At 35.1% G+C, this 12,970-nt stretch overlaps 1 protein-coding gene across 11 annotated transcripts; it reads left to right on the top strand.

Moving 5' to 3' along the window:
* Positions 1-6,498: 6,498 nt before the first annotated feature.
* LOC110157654 (CD166 antigen homolog) lies at positions 6,499-12,523 on the top strand. 11 transcript variants are annotated; one of them, XR_008632965.1, is made up of 11 exons: positions 6,502-6,658; positions 6,823-7,158; positions 7,240-7,497; positions 7,702-7,890; positions 7,997-8,082; positions 8,190-9,621; positions 9,786-10,121; positions 10,203-10,457; positions 10,665-10,853; positions 10,961-11,068; positions 11,608-12,523. XR_008632965.1 is itself a non-coding variant. In XM_055159247.1 (6 exons), exons 1-6 carry the CDS (start codon positions 9,564-9,566, stop codon positions 11,787-11,789), a joined length of 1,113 nt encoding a protein of 370 aa, XP_055015222.1. In that variant the 5' UTR covers positions 9,463-9,563; the 3' UTR covers positions 11,790-12,523. The 11 variants fall into 11 exon arrangements, 4 of the variants coding, with proteins under 4 accessions (XP_055015222.1, XP_055015221.1, XP_055015223.1 ...); XR_008632963.1 differs by having other exon boundaries at positions 6,499-6,658; positions 6,838-7,158; positions 7,702-8,082; XR_008632964.1 differs by having other exon boundaries at positions 7,783-8,082.
* The last annotated feature ends 447 nt before the right edge of the window (positions 12,524-12,970 follow it).

Genomic DNA, 12,970 nt, shown 5'->3' with positions numbered 1-12,970 from the left:
GTGTTTAAAACACACAGTGGATTAGAAGAAAGTGATGATACGCAGGGTCCGTATCAACAGCTCAAAAACGCCTTACATGCAGGAGGAAAAACTATAGCAGAAAGCAGAAAAACTGTGATTTTTTCTGCTCCGAAACTATTACTGAAAAACAACTTGTATCATTTTTAGGCCTTACAAATTATTGCAGACAGTGGATTCCAAACTACGCTGAAATTATTGACCCACTGCATAGATTAATTTATGATGAGCAAATAACCGTGACAACTCCTTTAAAATGGACAGCAGAGGCCCTCCTAGCAAAGCCACTTCAAGACTTGATTTTTCCTGAACCTAGGGAAATAAATCACAAAGTAACTTGAACAGAAGAGGCAAATTTGGCATTCAAAAAATATATAAAAGATTAAAAGTGAACTAATGAAGTCAACTGTATTGGCATTACAAGATTACACTAAACTTGAGTGATACTGTGTCTTTTTCAAAATTTGGTGCAGACCAAAATACTAAGCCAGCGCAGCGAGTGATAAAAGACAATGCTAATATCGTTATATTACCCAACAATAAAGATGTTAACGTACAAACGGGTAATGTACTGTCATCACAAAACAAGAACAATAAAGTTGGCAAAAGAGTGCAGGCAGACGGGGAATCTGTGCCAAACGTCAAGGTTAGAGATACGTCGCTGCTAGGAGACGGGGCATCAGTGGTGTGAGGCACAGAAGAATCCTAACATGCTGCTACCCCACATACACTGTTTACTCCTGCCAAAAGTTTTTGTCAACACACCAAGGGGTCAGCAGTGGACCTCTACCCAACATAGGCCTAAGGTAGAGGGACAAATTCACCCGATTGCTTCAGCTTAAAAATGATTATTGCATGTTAAAAATATCTGGAAGAGAAGTTTTGACTATGCTTTATGTAACGTTAGTTCGAGGCCAGGCTAAGGGTGTTAAAATAGGAAACATAAAAAGTTAATTAAAGGAGCACAGGTTATAATAACAACCAGCAATCAAAAATGTTGATTATTATAAATGTATTAAAAGTAAAATGAGAGACAAAGATAAATTGTGAGATTATAAAGCACAAAAGTTAAAGTCACAAATAAATAAATGAATTAGAGTCTATGAACAAAAGTAGGTAATTTTCAGTTGTTTTATTATAAACTACAGTTTGAAGACAGTTTGTACAAATCCCAGGTCCAATAATACAAAACAAATAGCCTGTCCCACCGCACAGACTCTTAGCTCATTATCTGGAAGTTTGTTGAGTTGAGGTTGTTTTTCAAATCACAGAATCAGTCCGTGGGAAATCTGACCTAGGAAGCCAGAAACACAAATAAGTATATCGTTCAAAATAATTACCTTAGTTGTTTTAACATGAACATTATGAACGAATTAAATCAAGAGTATGTGTAACATGCGTAAGGAACGATACAGATTTATGGCACTAAAACATAAAACAGGTATAATGTATATAATTAATTGTTGATAATTAATTATTCATCCTAGTACTGATCCAAAGTTCAGTTGAATTAAGTAAATTATGAGTAAATAAATCATTTGCAATAGCATTAAAGATAAATGCATTTAGTTTGTATGCATCAAAATGTCAATTCCAAATACTGGTCAAAAATATCCAGGCAGAGATCACAGTTAGACCGAGTTTATAAATTAAAATGTTGTGTAACAAACATACTATAAAGAAGTTAAAAGGTAGTTAAAGGAGTAATTGAAGATTTTGTCGAATAAAACATGCTAGCGACACTTTACACCGTTCAAATTTAAAATAAGAGTTATTCACATAATGGCAAAAGACTCACCTTAACAGGACGGTTGAAATACGCCGTTATTTAGAAATTCCAGAGCTTTGTTGAGAGTTTTTACAGACAAAACACATCAGCCGCAGCTGAGAGTGAGGGGAAGTAAAGCGCGTGCACCTAAAGGAAGGGAAAGTGCGGCAGCCGAACAGGAAGTAGACCGCCAAAATAAAGTTGCCAAAATAGAAGTCCGCTGAAATAAAAAGTGTATTGGATACGGGTCACGTTTAATCGCCGTTATTTCGGTCCCTTCTGATTTGAGATAAAACACTAAACTATTGCTAAAATATTAAAGGCGCCGTATTTTTGATTTGTTTGAAAATGTTCTGTTTAAAATGTAATTAAGCATGTTGGCTTAATTGTAACTTTAACTGTGTAAAGACATTATACCAAGATTTGGTATACCAGAGAAAGTCTATAGTGATAATGGACCTCATTTTGTAAATAGTTTGATATCTCATATAGGTAAACTATTTCACATAGATTTGAAAAATCACTGCGCATACCATCCTCAGAGCGCTGGGCTAGTAGAAAGAATGAATGGTACAATAAAAAACAGATTGAAAAAATGTATGGAAGAAACAGGGCGACCATGGACCCAGTGCTTAGATTTAGTCAAACTGTATATAAACATTACTAGTACCACAGGCCTAACCCCATACCAAATAATATTTGGAAGAACGTACAAAATACCTCAATTTAGGAATGAATGGGAAATTAATGAAGAAGCTAACTTAGCAGACTATATGAGGAAAATATTAGAAAAACAAAGCAAAAATCCGTAAACTTTTTAAAATGACTAAAACTTCCACTGGCCTAAATCTGACCATGACTGACCTAGACCCCAAATTACCATGTCTACCAATTTGTTTATGGGCATATAGCGCTGACACAGACCCAATGTATGCAGAAGCATTAATATGACTGGAAGTGGTGCGTTTAGACGTGTTGACATTTTCGAGGTCAGCAACCACTTTCAGCCTGTGTCCCGAGGCGATGTGTGGTGGTGGTGTGGCAAAGATAAACTTTATGATCGATTGCCAAGAAATGTGATAGGACACTGTGCTTTAGTGTCTCTTTTGCTGCCCACGACCATACATCTCCTCCCTGATAAACATTTACTGCATGAAATGTCTAACATCTTACCTAAACCATGGGCTAGAAATAAGAGATCCTCCTCATGGAAAGGAGATTCTGACCCGACATATATTGATGCTATAGGAGTCCCGAGGGGGGTCCCCAGTGAGTACAAGTTAGCGGATCAAATAGCCTCAGGCTTTGAAAGTTTCCCAATTTTGTCTGCTATATTTCCGGTAACACCAAATAAAAATGTTGATCGAATTAACTACATCCATTATAATGTTCAAAAACTAGGCAACTACACCCAGGCTGGATTTGAGGCAGTGCATGAGCAGTTAGCAGCAACTTCTCTGATGGCGTTCCAAAATCGTATCGCATTAGATATGCTCCTCGCTGAGAAATCTGTGTGTGAGATTTTTGGTGACCAGTGCTGCACCTTCATCCCTAACAACACTGCATCTGATGGTAGCTTGACTAGGACCATTGAAGGCCTACGGACCCTTAACAAGCGCCTTAAAGAGCAGTCTGGTGTTGACCAGTCCATGTGGGATGACTGGATGGACGTATTTGGAAAATACAAGTCCATTGTGTCCTCTGCGCTGATCTCTGTAGCCATTTTCGCCGGTTTATTGACGTTGTGTGGATGTTGTTGTATTCCCTGCATCCGAGAATTACTCAATAGACTAATCACCACTGCAATTGCCCCATATCCTGACGATAAGGCAGTGCAAGCACATTTGTTGGCTGGTGATGATTCATACATTGGGGACTCCTCCTCCTTGGCTCTCTCACTTCTATTTGAGCATGACACAGAAATACATGACTAAAATAACATTACCTCCGAGTGTAAATATATAATTGCTTAACTATGAAATCATAACTGAAAATCGAAAGAAGTAGTTATGAATTGATTTTTCGTTAGCAAATATATGATAAACAGGAGGGAAATGTCAGAATAATTCTATTATCCCATATTTGCTAAATGCTTGTGTGTTATTCTAGACCTATGAGTTAACCATTTATGTACTACAATTCTTTGATTTATAATGTACCAATCATTTGTATGAATATGAATAACCTCTTTGTTCTTAACACCTGTGTGCAGTGACCTATCGCTCTTGTGAACCTCGAGATGATTCCTCACATGAAACCAACTCCCACTGTCACACATGCAAGAGTTATGATGGTGTCTGACTATACCTACGGCACCTCCTGATTGTTAATCATGTTTTATGTGTTTGAACTATGAATAGCTGCATCAGTTTCTTATTATGTCTTTGCTGTTTCCCCTTCCCCTTGAGAATTATCATTCTGTAACTAGGGCCTCCTAATGAAATAAAAGGAGGAGAGCGGCCTTGAGTCATCAGAACGTGTGGAGACTGTTGGTCTGATGCCCACTCTCTGCCCGTTCTCCTCATGAGAAAAACTGAATTAATCTCTTGTCTTTCTTCTTGTTTTGAATGTCTAGATAAACCTAACACATATCATGATATGTATTGGATCGTCTGATTCAAAACAATGTACACCCCTAGTAAATATAATATGTATACATGTTTAATAGTCCCTTAAATTTGTAAGTGATATTTAAGTAATCATCTTATGAGTTCCAAGCAGGTTATGAAGCAAGTTTTGCATTTTGACTGTAAACTGGAGATTGTTAAAGCCACATTATGAAATAATCATTAGACCTCTGTTTAATGACTGAGTAAAGTGACTTAAAAAAAGCAACATACAGTGTGAAAAAGAAATAATTAGCAAATAATAGCCAACTTGCAGGTGATATACTAGAAATATAATATGTATCCTAGAAAGAAAGGTACGCACTGTACTTTTTACTTTTTAAATAATACTCAACTGTCAGCATAAAAAATGTAAAGGGGTATGTGTGTGTGTGTGTATGTATATATATATATATATATATATATATATATATATATATATATATATATATATATATATATATATATATATATATATATATATATTATATATTTATATTTATATTTATATTTTTATATATATATTTATATAATGATACTGGATGTGAGAAAAGTGAAGTGAAAAGCAGAAACACTTCCTTTTAGGACCCACTCAGAACAGGAGTCTCTCTGTGATGTGGACATAGAGACAGGTCGGATTTTTATGAGTTATTTTTATTGAATGTGGAATTTATAGATTGAGTAAAATAAAGATACAACAAACTACACTGATAACATGGTTCTGTAACGCCAGGGTGAACCTCACTCATTGCTTTGGGGCTCTAGGAGGAACCATAAAGATCCGACTGATGGACAGTGGCTCAACAACACACAGATGTATATGGAAAAAGAACAACAAAAAAGTTTTTGACTGGAGAAATAGTACAGTTGGAACAAATGTTTTTCAAAACAGATTTGTCTTTAATAGCAGCACTGGAATAATTCAAATACAAAACTTAACAAAAAGTGACAGTGATTCATACAGTACAGACCTGTATCTTCATTCATTATAAGACTTGACAGTTTGTAAACTTTGAAATATGCCTAAATATACAGTTATATCAAGTATGTTATGAGGTATTTACAGAAGTTGATTATTTTTCTACTTTTGGTAAACTTTTTGAATACCCCACAATGAAGAATTGTTTGGTATGTGTATGTATTCATCTATGCGTGTGTCTATGTTTATAAGTTTTGTCACATAGTTTTCACACTGTTTCAAAATATTTGGTGTGGTTATTGAGACATGCACAGTTAAGTAACACCATCAAGTTATGGTTTTTCATTGGAAACGGGATGTTAAGTGACCACAACTTGTACATGTACTTATAAAAAAAAACAGTGATGCGATTTATTTATTTATGGTGCTTTTTCTGTAGCTCCTTGTTCAGCTGCCCTGGGGCTGACTCACAAGAGATGTGACTGTCCATCTGCACCAAGAACTTCTCTGACCACCAACTTTGAGCCCAGTTGCCTCAATGTCTTTGCTGTGGGGTTATTAGACTACTATACATTGTCTTTTTAATGGTGTGTGCATTTTGTTTGTTCTGTTTCTAACTTAATATATGGTATTTTTAACCACGTTACCCACAATATTATGGATGTTTATTAAGACAAGACAAAAATAATGGTGTACTGTAACAGTATCTTATTAAAACACGTGTGACTGAAGATCTAAATAAGTCTGTTTTATCTCAAAATGACTTTCTAAAATAATCCTGGGTTGTGTTGTAATTGTGTGTTGTCAGTAGAGGGCGACAGATGAAAGTTGATTAATTTAACAAAACTGAACTTTGAGAATTGCAGAACTGAACATTTAAACACCCGACATTGGAATGCACAAGAATTAAGTTAATAATAGTCCTATTACTTTCTGAAATTAAATACTGAATAAAACACAGTGCATTTGTTGTTATTACATTATGAATATAAAATGTTTGAGTAATGACAAATGAACTTATAAACGATAGTGAACATCACAGTTAGTTATAGTTCAATAAAACTAACCACTGACATCCATCCAAATTTAGTTTAACTTAAAAACTTAAAATGTGCCTGTTTTAGCCTCTAGAAGATAGAGCTGATAATGGTTCATGAGAAAAGTGAAGTGAAAAGCAAAAACACTTCCTCTCCACCTTCGTCTAAAACAAGAGCGTCCTCTTGAACTTAAACACTGATTCTTAGGACCCACTGAGGACAGAAGTCTCACTGTGATGGGGACATAAAGACATGGGACCTGTGTGTGCTCTGCTGCTGCTGCTCCACATCGCTCAAGCTCAGGCAACAGGTAGGATTTTTATATGTTTGATTGAGTGTGGAATTTATAGATTGAGCAAAATAAAGATACAACAAACTACACTGATAACATGGTTTTGATAGATGGATAAGCTTCTTCTAACCTATTTGTGCTTTAAATAGTGAAGTCTGTAAAATGAGGTGTATTTATTGTAGGTTCAACTGTTGCAGTTGCTGAGAGCTTCTGTGACGCCAGGGTGAACCTCACTCGTTGCTTTGGGGCTCTAGGAGGAACCATAAAGATCCAACTGATGGACAATGGTTCAACGACACCCATATGTACATGGAAAAAGAATACAGAACCTATTTTTGAATGGAAAAATAATAGAGTTAGAACAAATAAGTTTCCAGATAGACTTGTCTTTAATAACATCACTGGAATAATTCAAATACAAAACTTAACAAAAAGTGACAGTGATTCATACAGTTTGGGGTTTTATAATAAGGATGGACATTTAACTAAATTTATTATTCACCAACTAATAACTGAAGGTAGATAAAACATTTCTCTGTCTACCTATATTGAACTCATTTATAGACATCATTTTAAACTGTTTTGCTTTCCCCCTGCAGTCCCAGTGTCCTCTCTGCTCCTAGACTTTAAGTGTGTGTCCAAAGGAGAGGTGAGGGTTTCCTGTGATGCTCAGGGAGGGGGCAATCCTGAGTACAGCTGGACTCTAAATGGACAAAATCTCACAGACTCTGAACTTGTCTCCAAAAACAATGAAAACACCATCGTTACCCTGAGACAAAACACAGAGGGACTGCTGCGCTGCTCCGTCAAAAACAACGTCAGTCACAAATTTAAGGAGAGTCATGTTACCAACTGTGGTGAGTTTAAACATATCAAAATATTAGATTATTTTTTAATTTGTTATTTGGCAATTGTCATATTCAAGACACATTTAAACAAACAAACATTTAAAAAGATCTAACTATATAATACATATCTTTCTGTCTAATTCATTTTAACCCAAACTATTAACACTTCCTTAGATTAACTTCCTTTATTTATCACTTATTTTCTGTCTGTAGGATACATATTCATAAACTGCACATTAAATGGGACACAGATATCAGAATGGGTTTATAAAGCCAATAACACTCTGTGCACCGAACAAACTACAGTCGCTTCCATCACTTCTTCTGTGGGTAAGACCCCATCCACCAGTCTGAGTGCACCAGTCAGTCCCACAAGTACTACTAGTGGCTCTTTGTATAGTTGTAAGTCAATACTAACCCACACTAATGTGAATAAACTATTTAGTTTTTGTTTTGTGTTCAGATTTTGTTTTTGTTTTTTTCTGCTTCTTTTGTTTTACAACCACAGATTATTGGCCTATTATTATCCGTTCAGTGGTGTTTGTTTTGATAACTCTTGTATTCATCTGGGTCATGAAGGCAACAATAGAAGAGGTATGCAAGTGTTCATGTGCATTTAATGATTAGTAACAAGTAAATTAATTTGTGATGTGATTTGTGATAATATAATACAGTTGACCTGTTTGAATCTGTATTTGCAGATAAGGAGCCTTAGTTGATGTCAAGTTTTTACAGCAGCCAAACCTTGTGGAGACTGGACACCAACACTTTCAGTCACAACAAAAGTCAAGCTTCAGATTGTTTTTTACCTGTATGCATCAGTGGCTAAATATGAAATGAATGTATCTTCATTCATTATAAGACTTGACAGTTTGTAAACTTTGAATTATGCCTTAATATACAGTTATATCAAGTATGTTATTAATGTTGCAGTGCTGAGATATTTACAGAAGTTGATTATTTTTCTACTTTTGGTCAACTTTTTGAATACCCCACAATGAAGAATTGTTTGGTATGTGTATGTATTCATCTATGTGTTTATAAGTTTTGTCACATAGTTTTCACACTGTTTAAAAATATTTGGTGTGGTTATTGAGACATGCACAGTCAAGTAACACCATCAAGTTATGGTTTTTCATTGGAAACGGGAAGTTAAGTGACCACAACTTGTACATGTACTTATAAAAAAAAACAGTGATGCGATTTATTTATTTATGGTGCTTTTTCTGAAGCTCCTTGTTCAGCTGCCCTGGGGCTGACTCACAAGAGATGTGACTGTCCATCTGCACCAAGAACTTCTCTGACCACCAACTTTGAGCCCAGTTGCCTCAATGTCTTTGCTGTGGGGTTATTAGACTACTATACATTGTCTTTTTAATGGTGTGTGCATTTTGTTTGTTCTGTTTCTAACTTAATATATGGTATTTTTAACCACGTTACCCACAATATTATGGATGTTTATTAAGACAAGACAAAAATAATGGTGTACTGTAACAGTATCTTATTAAAACACGTGTGACTGAAGATCTAAATAATTCTGTTTTATCTCAAAATGACTTTCTAAAATAATCCTGGGTTGTGTTGTAATTGTGTGTTGTCAGTAGAGGGCGACAGATAAAAGTTGATTAATTTAACAAAACTGAACTTTGAGTATTGCAGAACTGAACATTTAAACACCCGACATTGGAATGCACAAGAATTAAGTTAATAATAGTCCTATTACTTTCTGAAATTAAATACTGAATAAAACACAGTGCATTTGTTGTTATTACATTATGAATATAAAATGTTTGAGTGATGACAAATGAACTTATAAATGATAGTGAACATCACAGTTAGTTATAGTTCAATAAAACTAACCACTGACATCCATCCAAATTTAGTTTAACTTTAAAATGTGCCTGTTTTAGCCTCTAGAAGATAGAGCTGATAGTGGTTCGTGAGAAAAGTGAAGTGAAAAGCAAAAACACTTCCTCTCCTCCTTCGTCTAAAACAATAGCGTCCTCTTGAACTTAAACACTGATTCTTAGGACCCACTGAGGACAGAAGTCTCACTGTGATGGGGACATAAAGACATGGGACCTGTGTGTGCTCTGCTGCTGCTGCTCCACATCGCTCAAGCTCAGGCAACAGGTAGGATTTTTATATGTTTGATTGAGTGTGGAATTTATAGATTGAGTAAAATAAAGATACAACAAACTACACTGATAACATGGTTTTGATCGATGGATAAGCTTCTTCTAACCTATTTGTGCTTTAAGTAGTGAAGTCTGTAAAATGAGGTGTATTTATTGTAGGTTCAACTGTTGCAGTTGCTGAGAGCTTCTGTGACGCCAGGGTGAACCTCACTCGTTGCTTTGGGGCTCTAGGAGGAACCATAAAGATCCAACTGATGGACAATGGTTCAACGACACCCAGATGTATATGGAAAAAGAATACAGAAAATATTTTTGAATGGAAAAATAATGCAGTTAGAACAAATAAGTTTCCAGATAGACTTGTCTTTAATAACATCACTGGAATAATTCAAATACAAAACTTAACAAAAAGCGACAGTGATTCATACAGTTTGGAGTTTTATAATAAGGATGGACATTTAACTAAAATGATTATTCACCAACTAATAACTGAAGGTAGATAAAACATTTCTCTGTCTACCTATATTGAACTCATTTATAGACATCATTTTAAACTGTTTTGCTTTCCCCCTGCAGTCCCAGTGTCCTCTCTGCTCCTAGACTTTAAGTGTGTGTCCAAAGGAGAGGTGAGGGTTTCCTGTGATGCTCAGGGAGGGGGCAATCCTGAGTACAGCTGGACTCTAAATGGACAAAATCTCACAGACTCTGAACTTGTCTCCAAAAACAATGAAACCGTTGTTACCCTGAGACAAAACACAGAGGGACTGCTGCGCTGCTCCGTCAAAAACAACGTCAGTCACAAATTTAAGGAGAGTCATGTTACCAACTGTGGTGAGTTTAAACATATCAAAATATTAGATTATTTTTTAATTAGTTGTTATTTGGCAATTGTCATATTCAAGACACATTTAAACAAACAAACATTTAAAAAGATCTAACTATATAATACATATCTTTCTGTCTAATTCATTTTAACCCAAACTATTAACACTTCCTTAGATTAACTTCCTTTATTTATCACTTATTTTCTGTCTGTAGGATACATATTCATAAACTGCACATTAAATGGGACACAGATATCAGAATGGGTTTATAAAGCCAATAACACTCTGTGCACCGAACAAACTACAGTCGCTTCCATCACTTCTTCCGTGGGTAAGACCCCATCCACCAGTCTGAGTGCACCAGTCAGTCCCCCAAGTACTACTAGTGGCTCTTTGTACAGTCGTAAGTCAATACTAACCCACACTAATGTGAATAAACTATTTTGATTTTTGTTTTGTATTCAGACTTTGTTTAGTGTTCTCTCACACTTTGCTTTTTTGGTTTGATAGATTTTGAGCCCACTACTTATTTGCCCATTATTGCTGGTTCACTGGTGGTTGTATTGATTATTGGCATGGTAATAGTTTGTGTCCTGAAGAAGCGCAAGAAAAAAAGAGGTATGCAAATAAACGCGTGTATTTTATCATGCTGAACTAAAGGTATTTGTAATCAAACTAAATGAGCCCTTCCCTTTCCCAGGTACCATCTGAGTAGACATATAGTGAACTTGTGAATGCTCACTTATTTACTTATTCATTATTATAATTTTTTTTGTAAATGCAATAAAAATCCCAGACATTGTTAGAAGCTGTAGTAGTAGTAGTACTATTACCATGACATTAGGGCTAAAAGATTTGGGAAACATAACTAAAGGCAATTTTTCAAACATACACTGATTTTTGACTGTCAAACGAATACAGGAATCACATTTCAGAACATCTCTGAGTCTCCAAAAAAGTGCTATATAAGACTGACCCATTATTATTAAACTTCAGGGTTAGCAGTTTTTATGCAGAATTACAATATATTTTTGTCAGCTTCTTTTCAAATTGCATCTATTCAAACTGTAATTTCAATTCAGTTAATATTAATTAATGTCAAATATTGAAGCCTCACATGGAATGCAATTTGATGATGTTATGTCTGACTGTTGCAGACGAGGAACTCGATCAGGAACTGACCTATGCAGACGTGAGGGTTTTGAGGCAGCCGGACAGAAGACCACAGCGTGCGTCTGAAGGGGAAGTTGAATATGGCCAAGTGAAATTTTCAAACCACGGGCCAGTTGTTTCTGTAGAGGAGGATAATGCTTGTATTTATGCCAAGGTCCGTAGGTGATCCTCCGGTTGTACAACAGACACTAACAATTTACCGACTTCTTTAGAAATTATGGATTTGTGGATTTATCAGCTGAAAATTATGTATTTTTTTTTAAACTTGACTATAATTTATTGTGAGTCCAGCCTGTCCAGGTATCCGATTTTTGCCATTGATCTGTATCTTGGCAGAGGTTGGCATTCTTTTATATTATCTTTACACTGTAAAAAAAAAAAAAAAAAAAAAAAAAAAAAAAAAATGTTAAAATGACTTGAATTAAGAAAGTTTGATATTGATTTGAATAAATTTCAGTTGGTAAGCAAAAAATATTTACCAATAGAACAAGGCTTTTTGTTATGCATAAAATACAAAAAACAACACATCTTTCCAGTTAAAATAAGAAACAAAACCTTATGTAGCTTGAATCAATAAAAATACCAATGGTAACCCTATTCCAATAGTAAATAATTTCACTTATCAAATTGAATCTACTCAAATCAAGTAAAGTTTTCTTTATTTAATTCATTTTTTACTTGTCTAGATATGACTTTTTGCAGTGTATTTTTTCTTTCTTTATAGTTTCTTTTCTGTTTTGTACAGTATATAGTATACCTTATGTTGTTAGGTGATTTCACATATTAATACTTAACTACGAAATTTGAAATATATACGCATACTCTTATGCAAGTGGTTTTAAGAAGGGTATTTACTTGGAAATGGAAACAGTTTTAAATAAACTTGTGAAACACAAATCACATTTGTCAGCACTGTATGTATGTGATAAAATAGCCACTCTCACCAAAAATGTAACTTTCATTTTTTTTACAACCGTTGTGGTTACGTAATTGATTTAAAGGTCAAAGGTTGATTACTTTTAACCATCATTCAGGTAATCCGGGACCATAAAGTGTTTATTGCCGTGATAGTTGGAGTGTCCTCAAACAAACCAAGTGCAGCTGAACTCTGACACAAGCAAATAATTGACAGCAGACGCCAAGTGCGATGGTGTTTTGTCCTAAGATTATAAGATTATAGGGCGCCCTTTGGGATCCCATCAATTACTTGGTTTTCAAACACTGATAGCAATAATCTCTGACAGTTCTGAGAAATAGTTAAATTAGTAAAATAAAACATGATCAGTTAGCCCACAGAGTTTGGATAAATGCAAGGTCCTGTTGCTTGTTTCATGTGACCTGCCACAC

This window comes from Boleophthalmus pectinirostris, unplaced genomic scaffold, assembly GCF_026225935.1.
Source record: "Boleophthalmus pectinirostris isolate CB_2022bp ecotype Guang Dong unplaced genomic scaffold, ASM2622593v1 HiC_scaffold_23, whole genome shotgun sequence".
Lineage (NCBI taxonomy): Eukaryota > Metazoa > Chordata > Actinopteri > Gobiiformes > Gobiidae > Boleophthalmus > Boleophthalmus pectinirostris.
This window is presented reverse-complemented; position numbering and strand designations above follow the sequence as displayed.